This window comes from Scardinius erythrophthalmus, assembly GCF_964197995.2.
Source record: "Scardinius erythrophthalmus genome assembly, chromosome: 10".
Taxonomy (NCBI): domain Eukaryota; kingdom Metazoa; phylum Chordata; class Actinopteri; order Cypriniformes; family Leuciscidae; genus Scardinius; species Scardinius erythrophthalmus.
The window spans coordinates 7929728-7943913 of NC_138230.1; the positions used below are offsets into that span (position 1 = coordinate 7929728).

General features: G+C 38.3%; 1 protein-coding gene across 5 annotated transcripts; it reads left to right on the forward strand.

The window, feature by feature from the left end:
• Positions 1 to 3990: 3990 nt before the first annotated feature.
• On the forward strand, positions 3991 to 12632 carry btd (biotinidase). 5 transcript variants are annotated; one of them, XM_081376826.1, is made up of 5 exons: positions 3991 to 4120; positions 5242 to 5346; positions 10226 to 10523; positions 10736 to 10885; positions 10995 to 12632. In XM_081376826.1, exons 3-5 carry the CDS (start codon positions 10296 to 10298, stop codon positions 12204 to 12206), a joined length of 1590 nt encoding a protein of 529 aa, XP_081232952.1. In that variant the 5' UTR covers positions 3991 to 4120; positions 5242 to 5346; positions 10226 to 10295; the 3' UTR covers positions 12207 to 12632. The 5 variants fall into 5 exon arrangements, with proteins under 5 accessions (XP_081232952.1, XP_081232954.1, XP_081232953.1 ...); XM_081376828.1 differs by having other exon boundaries at positions 10278 to 10523; positions 10995 to 12335; XM_081376827.1 differs by lacking the exon at positions 3991 to 4120 and adding an exon at positions 4675 to 4722.
• The last annotated feature ends 1554 nt before the right edge of the window (positions 12633 to 14186 follow it).

The following is a 14186-nucleotide window of genomic DNA, read 5'->3' on the forward strand; positions in this document are numbered from 1 at the left end:
AGCCCCGACAATCTTTAACCAAAAAGTAATCAAGTGAAATTGGACTTATTTGAACCACAACAGCCCTTCAGCTTATTGGCCAGTTTGTTGATAGTATTATATCAATAAACTGGCCAAACTAATATTTCAAAATAATGTCGTCCCAAACCAGAACTGCAAAAATTCAGAGTAAGGCTGAATCCATAGCTAGACCATGATTGCTTTATGTGTAATGTGAGGAGTCATTTTCTTACACATTATTTGACACAGATATATATTTGAGTGTTCATTGTAATTCAGTTTCAGAAAAAGAAGATATTATAGCATAGGGACTACCAGCTGTTGGTTGGAGGTAGTCACAAGCCATGAAAGCCTGTAATTGGTCTTAAACTACACATTTAAAAGCATTAGGCCAGTAAGTACAAACATTTCTAGTAGTGCTCAAGGTGTTGAAAAGACACAATATCACCTTCTTACCTGCAATATGGGAATGCGCTGTGAATTGGAGAATGGATTTAACAACTATAACTTTATATTTGTGTCTTCTTGGTGATAAACACTTCTACCACAGGGTGTCAGCAAAGCACATTTTGAATTAATACTGACAGTCTTCATTATTGCAGCAAGATTTGTTTGTGAAACTATGGGAAGAACACAACATCATCTGAACTCACTGAATTAAGGGGTTACATTGATGACTGAAACAGCTTACTCTGAATTCTTGATATCTGGAAGAAAAGAAAAGGGACATTTTTAGAAAGTCTGGCATCATTTTTCCTGTACATTAAGGGCTCAATGCATTAACTAACAGTTTGTTAGAGAGATTTTCTTTCTATTCACTATTTCTTTCCAGAAGTTATGACAGATATATGTATTTGCACTCATTTAAACTAGTTAATATGGAAGTAAAATAATGTCAAATGTTTTTGAAACAAAAAGCCTGTTGAATTGCACTACTTAAAAAAAATAGGCTCTGCATTAACCATGCTTGCATTTTCATGCATTGTATTTTTAGGGCTTGCATTTTTATGGGCTGAAATTCAACATGGTTGAATATTTAAGCTGTGAATATTTCAATAAAAAACATTTCAACACATTTTCATTATTAAAAATTCAATAATCCATATTCACCTTTCATATTTCACTTCCAAAATATTCAAACTGATTAAAAATACAACCTATAATATTCAACAGGCAATTGTCGGTCCATTTTATTTCGCTTTGCAAATTCGCTTCCACAAATTTAGTGGTTCAAATTCGACAGTAAATTCAGAGCCCGTCTACGGAGAGCCTACCCACTCCCTATTAAGTCCTATTGCAGTGGTTCCCAATCCTGGTCCTGGGGACCCAGCTCTGCACAGTTTGTATGTCTCCCTCATTTAACACACCTGATTCAGATCATTATCTCGTTAGGAAAGAGCTCTATGAACTGAACTGGGTGTGTCAGATAAAGGAGACATATAAATGTGCAGAGCTGTGGGTCCCCAGGACCAGTATTGGGAACCACTGTCCTATTATACCGAGTTTTGGTTGTAGTTCCACCAGAGTTCCACTGGGGGCGATCGTCCATGAGTGCAGAATGAATGGGAGTCTATGGGGCTAGACGGCTAAATGTGTCTCTTTCACCCGATTGCCGTTGAGAAATGCCCATAACACGCTAGCATTCTGCTAATGAACGCTGATTGGTCAGTGAAAGACTGATTACGACCAGAGATACAGCTTGATGGCATCGTGTCATCCGAAGAGGGACCAGAAACAAACAAAACAAAAACTCTTCTAGCACGTGTATTAACCTGTGTCAGCTGTGTTGTCAATGCCTCGAGAGAAAAGAAAGTGTAGAGCGCGAACGCACCAGAGTGGATTGCCGTAAAGCAGTAAAGCAGTATCTCTGGTCGTACGATGTGTATGACGTCATTGACACTTTAAAAGACTTTTTAAAGCAAATAAGTGACTCTAAAAAATCTAACACCCAGCAGAGTGTAATTTCTTTGCATCTCCTTTCGAATACAACATTCAAATTACTAGACAAAAAAATATATCCTGAGAAAAGTGGATTTTGAGGGGTATAGCGCCATAGACCTCCATTCATTCTGCACTCGTCCTGTGAGCGCCCTCATATGGAATTAGAGTGGAACTGCAACCAGTTCAGATGCCGGAAGTGTACTGAGAGTGAAACTTCTCGCCTTATTAGACATTCTCTGGTAAATTCAACGGAACTGCAGGAAAAGCAGTAGATTACCGAGCATACTCTCCATCTGCTGTTAGTCAACCTCACCAGCAGGTGGTGCAAAAGCGCGTGTTGTTGACGAAGACAGAGCAACAGTTAGAGCAAGCCATTCATTCATAAAATGAAAATGATTGTGTCAGTATATATGCGGAAAAGATGATAAAGACACAAAAGCTGTGTTTATGTTTCATTCAATAACTTCATTGTTACTTTCCATGTGTAGCCTACATGTCATCAGCTTTTCTACATGAACAGGATTATAATCGGTTTCCCTCAATACCTCATACTCAAGGATTCCCTTTCTGTCGGGACAAAACGCTAAACGTAGTTTATGGACTGATACAGAGATATAAAAGACCAAATTGGGGATGTAGGCTATAGGCTACTACTATATAGGCTATATGGACTAAGAATATGAACGTAACGCGCAAAGTTTCATGCAGAGCGTTTCGTGATATACTGCCACAAAATCAACACTTGATCAATAGGCTACTAACGCTTTCTCTTCTCTTCTCTTCTCTTCTCTTCTCTTCTCTTCTCTTCTCTTCTCTTCTCTTCTCTTCCCTTCTCTTCTCTTCTCTTCTCCTCTTCTCTTCTCTTCTCTTCTCTTCTCTTCTCTTCTCTTCTCTTCTCTTCTCTTCTCTCTCTCTCTCTACAGTATATATATATATATATATATAGTGTAGCCTATAGTTGGCTATGCCTACGTGTATTGCATTAGCTTAAACTGGGAAGAGTCATAGCACTTGCATATTGTTGTCCTCATATTGTTAGTTTAAGTGTAAATCACTTTGGATAAAAGCGTCTGCTAAATAAATGACTAAATGTAGCCTAATAGCCTGCATGCAGGACATCTCCACAATATAAAGTTAAGGCAACTAAACAACCAAGAGAAATATATGTCAACCTCAAAAATGTAATATTGGATCTGTATATCCGCATCGGGGAATAACATTATAATCTTGTTCACGGTAGAGAAAGATGCGTAGGCTACACAGGGAAAGTAACCGTGAAGACACTGACTTTAACATAAAACCGCCGTCATAATAATCACAAATAGCCTACACTTACATTGCTGTTAAATGAGTTTTATGAATGAATGGCTTGCTTTCACTGTTGCTGGTCTTCGTCAACAACACGCGCTTTTGCACCTCCGGCTGGTGAGATCGACTAACAGCAGATGGAGAGTATGCTCGGTAATCTACTGCGTTTCCTGCCGTTGAATTTGCTGTCGAATTTGAACCACTGAATTTGTGGAAGCGAATTTGCAAAGCGAAATAAAATGGACCGAAAATTGCCTGTTGAATGTTGTATTTTTAAACAGTTTGAATATTTTGGAAGTGACATATGAAAGGTGAATATGGATTATTGAATTTTTAATAATGAAAATGTGTTTGAAATGTTTTTAATTGAAATATTCACAGCTTAAATATTCAACCATGTTGAATTTCAGCCCATAAAAATGCAAGCCCTAAAAATACAATGCATTAAAATGCTAGCATGGTTCAATTCAATTGCTAGCAATTCAACAGGCTTTTTTATTTCAAAAACATTTGACATTATTTTACTTCCATAAGTTAACCCCCTCACACAATCTCCCACCTTCACTTCACATAGCCTACTTCCAGCGTTTAGTTGATCCTCATTATAAACTTAAGGGGGTTTGGCGTCACGCCATCTTTGTTTCCAGGCGGACCGTTAAAGAATGCGACACACAAGTCTCCCGGCAACTAATCAGATGACGACTTTAAAACTACTAAAGTGTTCCCAATTTTGTGTGCCATATGCATCAGATGGCTAACCAATGGTCCGTGGACGTGATGTCTGAGGCTGAGGCTAGCCTGTGCCGTTGTTTCACAGTCGAAAAGATGGAAAACAACAGACTACTGGGGACCACAACAATAGACGCAATTTGTATGCCCTTCCCTCGCTAAGTTAACTAACTTCCCTTTGTCTCGTTTCCTACTTGATCACTAGGGATCAGCTATGGACCTGATTTATTATTTACAGTTTTTTCTAGCATGACTTGAAGTCACTTGTCAAGGAAATTTGCAAGAGGAAATATTTCAGTTCCCTAAAAAGAATTTGGGCCAGAAGTTATCAATTATTATAATATAATAGGGCGTTCGTACAGAATGTGCCAACAGTTATTTTATTTTGATTAGTAAGGGTTCATTTTGTGTGTTGAGTGTGTGGTAATGTTTACCTGTACTGTGTGTGTACATTTGATGCATTAGCTTGGCTGCTGGTTGATTGCAATCATTGAGCATGAAATGCAAAAGTCTGCCGTCTGTATTTGCATCCTTCCAACACTCAACTGTCTATCCTTTCACTTCATTCCGACAAGGTTAAACCTTGGTCTAAATTATTTTTAGCAAATATACAACTATCATCTTGCACTACAAATTCTGTCCAATCAAATGCTCTCTGAAAATACTCTTATACCACATGCCTCTAACTAGCAATTAGAAGGAGCAAATCATAGTTAATTACTGTGACATACAAATGGAGGTCAGGTCAGTTGCAAGTACACAAGGACTGTCTGATTCCCAGAGTTTTTTAGTAACTAGACAGAAATGTCATGTAGCTTTTCAGATGCAAAACTATTTTATCGATAAAATCACAGGGGATCTCTGATAACTGTGTGTGATGTTTCTGTGTGTTTGTGTGGTTGAGAGAGCGCAAAGAAAGCACGATTTCCATAGATAACAAATGGTAATTTAGTAGGGAAAACAAGGAAAGTCATATTTGTTTGCTTTGTCAATGTCTTTGTGGGTTTTGGTTCTTTTGCTGTTGTAGGAAGTTATATGGGACAGTCCTAAAACAACTACTGTGCAACAGTCATTATTCAGAATCAAGAATTCAACAGCCCAGTGGTGGAATCTGTTTTAACGTTGTAATCACACGCTTAACCTGGACCTCATACCAGTGGTCTACAGACCATTTTACAAGATGACCCAACCAAAAACATTCAAGAGATTGTGATTTTAATCAAATTAACAGCCCTAATTTATATATTTTTTATTTATTTGAAGGCATCAAGTCCACGCGGAGGAGAAATGTGAAGCTTTAAAAACAGTCTTCTACCAAGCTGGCACATCTAAGAATGGCAATCCTGATTTTTATTACATTGCCCACAGGTATGAACTTTATTTTTGAGTCATGCTAACTTCTATTTCTGATATCATATATGTGATAACATTCCTGCGACCGTCTGTCATTAATATTAATCAAACATTCAACAACAACAAAAAAAAGAGAGAGAATCATTCTCTGCTCTTGACTGAATAATTTCTGTATAGCTTCAATAATAATCAATATATATTTAATTCTAACAGTGATGAATATGCAGTTTTTAATTTTACATTTGATTAGTTTATTCAATTTCTGTAGTAATCTTCTGTTATAGCCATAGCTGAAATACGTATGCTTACGTCCTATTATTTGTAAGTTTCTTATAGTAAGTTTCTATGTAGTTTCTTTCTTCTTATTTTAGTACTGATTGTTTAATTGTGTTTAACAAGCTTTGGGAACTTTTTACTTATATATGTTAGTCTATATTAGCTTTCACCTTAATAAAATTACTCAAATGCCCATCCCTATATGATACATACAAACTCTTTTTCAATAATTTGCCTACATGTAAATGCCCATCCTTAACCATTCTGGTCATTCAGGAAAGACAGCAAAGTCATCAAAAGTGTTTTTCCTTATACTTAATGTGAAGTCTTCATACGATCATACATTTGTTTCTATATTTTAATATTATGCAGAAAATTATCAGAACAGTAAATATCTCCAAAACAATCAGTAATCTGACACAGTCTGATATTAAGTGTTAAGAAATCCAAGAAAGCAGAAAGCAAAGTGCATCCCATCCCGTATAGGTTTAGCTGTGTGACAGTCACAGACTGAGGGAGTTGATGATCAGATGAGCTGGAAGAGTTTGAGAAGCGCAGTGGAGGTGAGCGTGTAGATCAGAAGTCCAGGCAGCCCCACCATCCCCACCGGTGAAGGAGAGGCCGCAGTGCTGTTGGGGGCCTTGGTTGAGCTGGCTGTGCTGGCTGTGCTGGTTGAGCTGGCTGTGCTGGTTGAGCTGGCTGTGCTGGCTGTGCTGGCTGCGCTGGCTGTGCTGGCTGCGCTGGCTGCGCTGGCTGCGCTGGCTGTGCTGGCTGAGTCGGTGGCATTGGTAAGACCATAGCTTGCAATCATTACAGCCACTAGCAGGAGTAGTACTTCAGTTTTGGAAGCCATATTCAGGTCACTATTTAGATGAGGCAAACAACAAAATAAAATAATAATATTCTACCTTTTAAAATCATAATATTTATTAATATTTTCTAACTAAGACACATCCCAAAATTGCCTGCATCTAATATGATCGCCTATAAAACACAACCTGTATACAGGTGAAACTCGAAAAATTAGAATATCGTGCAAAAGTTCATTTATTTCAGTAATTCAACTTAAAAGGTGAAACTAATATATATAGACTCATTACATGCAAAGTGAGATATTTCAAGCCTTTATTTGTTATAATTTTTGATGATTACAGTTTATGAACCCCCCAAATTTAGAAATCACAGAAATTTTGAAAATGTTCATAAGCTGTAAGCCATAATCATCAAAATTATAACAAATAAAGGCTTGAAATATCTCACTTTGCATGTAATTTTCTATATAATATATTAGCTTGACATTTTAAGTTGAATTACTGAAATAAATTAATTGAAAAATATTGAATTTTTTGAGTTTCACCTGTATATAAAATAGTCATATTTACCGTTTGCCACGGGTGATTGTTCTCTGTGTCTGTCGATTCTCTTGAAGGTTGTCAATGTGAATGCCAGTGTTGAGCTTATAGGCTTTTATTTGAATATTACACCCTCACTAGAGGCGGAGATGTGCTATTACTGCAGGATGGAAGGGAATGCATTTATTATGATTTCTTAGGTCAGTCTCTTCCTCTTAGGGATAGTCCACCCCAAAATGAAAAATCGGTTATCATTTACTCACTCTCATGTTCCTCCAAAACTCTCTTCTGTGGAACACTGGATCGCATTGACTTTCACTGTATTGCCAAAAAAATAAATAATAATAATAATAAAAAAAACACCTACGAAATTGAGAAACACTTTAGTGTTCCACAGCAGAAAGTAAGTAATAGAGAAAGAGATTCCTACTTGAATCTGGAGTTATTGAAATTTCAAAAACAGCAGTGTAGTTTTTATTTATATATTTAAACAATATGATCTGATGTGAAGAAACGGTAGTCTTTCACATCAGTTTGGTTTTTCAACCAGCAATATAATACATAATATATTTATTTTCTAGATATTCAGGGAAGTCTTTGACTTTGAGAAGGTGTAAAGTTTTATATATATAAGCTGGAAGAGGTTCTTTCTGTCCTTATTAGGTATTGGTTAATCATACTGTAGGTTGGCTACTAATCTGGACTATGTATGCCAAAGTGAAACTTGCGGGTAGGAAGAAAGTTTGCATATCATACCTGTAACATTTTTGAAGGTCAACACACAGCGTTTTATTGTTCTTTGGTTGTTCATTAATTCTGTTAAAACAGCCGTGGGAATCTCTGTGAATGTTACAATGTAGCTATTTACTTGTATAGTAACAATGGTGCTCATGAAATCTGTTACATAGTCAATGATCTTAAAAGAACAGATTAAGATTAAGACAAAGAAAAGTGCTTTTGTCTAATAAGCCAAAGGAGATGGTGGCAGGGAAAATCCCAAAGTAGATGAGGAAGAACCAAGACCCGGGTGGGAAGGCCCTGCATATTTAAACAAACCGCTATGATTATGATGCGTTCACTAACTTTCACTAAGTCTATGATGCGTTCCGCCCACTGATGAAATAGCTAGCGCTATTCACCATGGAAACAGCAAGCAACATTAATGAGGACGACATTGTTGCTAACATATTATTCACCCCGTTTTCAAGATTAACTTTTAAAGAAAAGCTGCAGTCAATCGGCAAAGGAATACCAACACCAGAGCTTAATCTTCTGCAGAAAGCCAAAGCTTTTTAAAGCATTTCAACCACAGCAATTAAGTGATACCCCTGGATGACAACATCAGTCACGATCAGTTTCCAATTTTGAGAAAACACTAACTTTATCTCCTGTTACAATAAAATATTATAAGAGTGCATACCTATTTTGCATTTTTTGTAAATCCAGTGATCAAATGCTGTGGGTCTCAGTTTTCAGTGATAGTCACATGACTAGTGGCTGGTCTGTGTGTGTAATTCCACAAACCTGGAAGATCTTCTGAACGTACAGTATATAAGCAGTAGGCTTTAGAAAATTAAAAATAAAACAAAGAAGTATAATCAATGAATTATGAATACTTTACTGCCATTGTGAGGATAACATGTAATCATGTAATCAATAGAAAAGTAACTGTAGTCTGATGAGTATTTTAAAATGTAATATAATCTAATTACAATTTACAAGTACTTAATTTTTTTTTAATCTGCTTATGTAATTACCCAGCACTGACAGTATGCACATATGCTGGTGGTGACAAAAATGTACTCACACTGTACAGTGTGTACTTTGTCAAAACCAAAATGGTGTCAGATTTCTGATAATCATTCACCTGTTTCCTCAACAACCGATCTGCATGGTCTCTGTACAATACTTGCAGCATTGTCTTTATTTGAATTCATTAAAATTGGTCTGAATCTCATCATCTAGGGTCAAGTCCTGGTCTGGGTTTTAAAGGATCTGATCTTGACGTCAACTCAAAAACATTTCAATGGTTATCTCCCTCAAAACACACGCACACCAAAATGATGGTGCTGACAAACCCTGAAGATGCAGGAAAAAACATCTGCAGTCTCTGCACATTTGCATCACAGTAGAAGACCCAGACAGCTTGTTTCAGATCAAGTTTGCAGTCATTTTTCTGTCTCTCAGACTCCATTTGCTATAATGTACAGTAGGCTATACTACAAGAGCACACTGCATGAGATACTATATCCCACAATGCAATGTACTCAACTTTGCAATCCATCTCCAACTAATGAATCAGAGATTAGATCAGCTGTAGTGTTAAACATCTTTGTTGACTCGTTATTTAAGACATTTTTACACAAAATTTTAATCTGAATTGAATAAAAACAGCTAAATAACAATATCTGGCTGCCACACACTGTAATAAGCTTGCAGCATATTAAGTAAACAATATTTACAGCTACAAGTGTATTTTTTCACATGCCATTCAAAAAACATTACATATGGTGCATTCAAGTCCTCCTGGGAAGTTATTTACGAGGTGGGAAGTCGTGTTCATGAGCATTCAAGTCACTTTTGTCGGAGTAAGATGGCGGTGTACCTTCTCTTAAATAACTACACAAAAATACAGCAAGGCTGTAACTCTATTTCTAGAAAATGAAGAACAAAGACAATCTTGCTTTTTTAAGTTTCAATTAATTTATGAAGCCACTGTAAACTTTACATTTACATTTATGCATTTGGCAGACGCTTTTATCCAAAGCGACTTACATTGTATTCCAAGGTACACATTTACATTCTTATCAGTTCTTGCTTTCCCTGGGAAAGCAACTTTATCGTTGCTTATTAAATTGTAGCAAGCAATTAGCTTACTTCACTCACTACTAAATACTGGTATTCCGCAATTGTTTACTGACACGCCCCCAACTCGTAAACATCGGGGTTTGAAGAAAATCCCGAGCTTCCCACTCGATCTGTCCGACAAATGACAAAAATGGAGCTCATGCCAACCAATAGAATCGCGGATTACGAGTGACGTAATGCCACCCGGAAGACGATTAACAACAATGTGCTATTGTTTATTATACTTTTTTTGTGTGTGCATGCAAATATATTGATAATGATCCGAAGAGATATAAATAAGCAGGGAGCGGCACGTTTCTAACTTTAGAAAACGTTCCTTCGTTGTTTACCTTGTTGCACCGCATGTTTATGTACAATTTTTACATAAACGCTAATAAGACTTCTTAAATCCATGACAGGTTTTGCAATGATTAACCTGAACTTTTGGACTCACTTTTGAGCTCATAACAGACTGACCCACATGTTTCCATGTCCACCCTCCTCATGGCGCTCGGGCTCGCCGGGTTTGTGCTCTGTTTGAGCGGACTGAACCTCATCCTCGCCGCGGATCATCCGTCCTATGTGGCGGCGGTGTACGAGCACCGAGTGCGGCTGAACCCGAACCCCAGAGTCCCGCTGGACCGGAGACCCGCCCTGGAGCACATGAAGCAGAACCTGCGTGTGTTTGAAGAGCAGACAGTGCTGGCAGCACAGCAGGTACACTGACAGATAGTGTGTGTGAGAGCTTCAAACACTGATCAAATGACAACAATAAAATGAATGCAATAATAATTTGTACCCATTTAAACACGTACCATATGCAAACTGTACGTAATATTAATGCTGGATACACAGACATAGTGGATACACAGACATTCCTAAATGATGTCTACAAGACCCTTAACGTTTATATATCATGTATTAAACAGGGTGCCCAGATCATAGTGTTTCCAGAAGACGCCATCCATGGGTTCAACTTCACCAGAGCTTCTATTGCTGGTTATCTGGAGACCGTTCCCGACCCTCAGGAGGTCACATGGAGTCCATGTGCTGATCCACACAGATTTCCAGACACTGAGGTACAAAACTGATATTTACCATCCTTTTGAAGGATTATTTAGACATGATGAGTGGCAGTTTTAGAGCCACTTTTTTCACAGTTTCTAACCAGTTATGTTTCTTTCTCAGGTCCTCCAAAGCCTCAGCTGTATGGCTCATAAGAACCGTCTCTTTGTGGTGGCCAACATGCCGTCCCGTCAGAGCTGTAACCGAACCGCCGACCCTCGCTGTCCTGCGGACGGCCAGTACCAGTTCAACACAAACGTGGTGTTCAGTGACCAGGGCGTCATCGTGGCCCGATATCACAAATATAACTTGTACTTTGAGGCGGCGTTTGACGCTCCACCGGAGTGCGAGTATGTCACTTTCACCACACCGTTTGCAGGCCTATTCGGGGTGTTTACGTGCTTCGACATTCTGTTCCGTGACCCGGCGTTGACTCTAGTAAAGGACATGGGCGTCCGGCAGATCGTGTATCCCACCGCGTGGATGAACCAGCTCCCCCTGCTGGCCGCCGTACAGTTTCAGCGCTCGTTCTCGCACGCGACGGGCGTCACGCTGCTGGCCGCCAACATCCGAGCCGCTCAGTATGGCATAACCGGCAGCGGCATCTTCACGCCATGGGATTCGCTCATTCATCATGATATGAAGGGGGATTCTGGGAAATTGCTGGTGCGTAGAGTGCCAGTTTTGGATCCAGCTTTTATTGGGGACGCAGCATGGCCTACACTGATGCCATTTTCTGGGTATCCAAAAGAGAAACTGAGGTCAGAAGAACCAGAAAAGATGCATGTTTGGCCTACAAGTAGCTTTGAACCAGATGATGGTGTAAAATACTGCCAAAAGGACTCTGAATGTGCACAAGAAGCTACATCTACAACCTTTACCTCCATCATGATGTATGATAACTTCACTTTGGTCCCTTTGCGAGGCAGTAAAGGGAACATTAGCATTTGTAGTGGCTCTGTCTGCTGCCACCTGCTGTTCCGGAGGTCCGACACGCATGAGTTTTACGCTCTGGGCGTCTTCAACGGCCTCCATGTGGTGCACGGGACGTATTACCTGGAGGTTTGCGCTCTGGTGAAGTGCACAGGCGAACATCACAGCAGCTGCGGAGGAGAAACCGAACACGCTCGCACACCGGTGGACTTCAGGCTGACGGGGACCTTCACGACTCGACATGTGTTCCCTGGAATTCTGGGTAATGGGATGTCTCTGGATGTTCCGGATCATTCTGGTTGGGAGACAGGAAACCGCTTTTACATGAGCCGGACGGGAATGAGCGCTGGACTGGTAACAGCTGTGCTGTATGGGAGACACTATGAGAAGGACAATGATTAAAACTTTCATGGGACACTAATTATAGTGCACTACAAATAACATGAATTAGATTGAACTGCATTTCTTCACCCAAAAATGAAAATGAAAAATTCTGTCATAACTTTTTAATAAAACCTCATTGCAAGCCTTTTTTTCCTGTCAAACACTGTTTTTAAGAATATTTATGCTCTTGTATCACCTTATTTTGCAACGTGGAAGTACGTTATATTCTGTTACGAGACCGCTGTAGGTGAATAACTAAAAGAACAGCAACGTGCAGTAAATGGTAAAACTATTTGTACTACAAACCAGTGTGTTTATAATTATGACAAAACATTAAAATAATATGATAATAAATACCAGTTTGCAATATCAAGCAGCATAAGCTGTTTTGTAGTATAAAATAACTGGAAGCTGAGGACACCGAAATAAAGAATTCTTTTTTATAGAAATAGTCTTATGCTATATTTCAAGTTATCTTAATTCATACAATTGCTTTATGTGAGAAATGGCTTTTCAAACAAGAACAAATGTAGGGCGGGGCTTGATTTTGTCCACCGGGAAATTATTAGATGGTTGTGGTTTGCTATTGGTTGATCTCATGTGAGTGACAGGTTGGTCCGCCCCCGTCATCAGAGAAGAGAAGAGATGCTGCGAGAGGGAGGATAAAGTGATTTTGATTAAAGATCACGACAGGCACATGAATTAATGAAATGATGTGCACGGATAAATAACAGCTTATAACAGTGAAAGAGACACTCAATTATCGACTGGTGTTTTCCTACAAAAATAAATCTTTCTGGGCATTAAGGTTTTACAAAACATTTAAATGGTACAATTTACAGTATTTACAAACAGGGTTCCCACGGGTCCTTGAAATCCTTGAAAGTTTGTGAATCTGAAAAAATGTTTTCAAGGCCCTGGAAAGTTTTTGAAAATAAACATAAATAGAGACAGGTCCTTGAAAGTGCTTGAATTTATTTTGTGCAATAAGTTTTCTGGAAAAAAATTCCATATTCACTCCGGTCCCCTAATGTGTTATTTCGCCAAAACTTCATGGCCTATGCATACTAGCTTGCTAGATTTACACTAGTTAAGCGCATTTACGCGTTACGTTCAGGGTTTTTCCTGCATAGAGAATTATGAGGTGGCCGCCTCCGTCAATTAAACATTAATTAATGTAGGCCTACTGATGGTAACAAAGTTGCGCTGTTGAGACTCGCGCAGTTATTTATAACATATTATAGTTAAGAAACAATATATAGCCTAGGCTACAAACGATCAGAGTGATGTTTTCCTGAATGCCATCAAGATTGAAACCGAGACTGATTTCATAACAGTTCAAGAAACAAATAGTTAAAATTAAGTCACTTACATTTGAGACGCAATGACTGTTTTTGTTCTGTTTCAGCAGCGAAAATAGTCCCAAACAAAGATCACAGCAGAAGCGCATCTCACAGCAACTCTTGTTTCATTACTGAATGATTCAGCGTTTTGAACGAATCGGTTGAGTCAAAGATTCAATTACCCATTCATAAACTGCCTCATTCTGAATGAATCAGCCGTTTGAACGAATCGTTTGAATGAATGACTCAATGACTCGCTCATTAAGACGGTCGCCTGCCGCCTCCTACTGGCGGTTTAGTTTCATAAAGTATCATTCCTTTTAACATTCCTTATTTGTATATTTAAAAATATTTAAAATAATCCAATTTAATACAGTTATACTTTTTCATTGTAAATTATTTAATTGGATTGGTAACAGCCTAGTGTCTTATTATTTTAATTGAATATATTGATCAAATTTAAGAATTTGAAATGAAAGATGGAGCATACATTTAATAAAATTAGGGGAAAATGCCCTTTATAAAGGTACAAAACATTTGTGTTTTCAAACAGCGATGTAATAAAACATTGACAATTTAAGCTTGAAGGGAGTAAAGCCTCTGTTTAGGCTATTAAGGAAATGTAATTTTGCCAAAAGAAGAACTTTTATTTTAA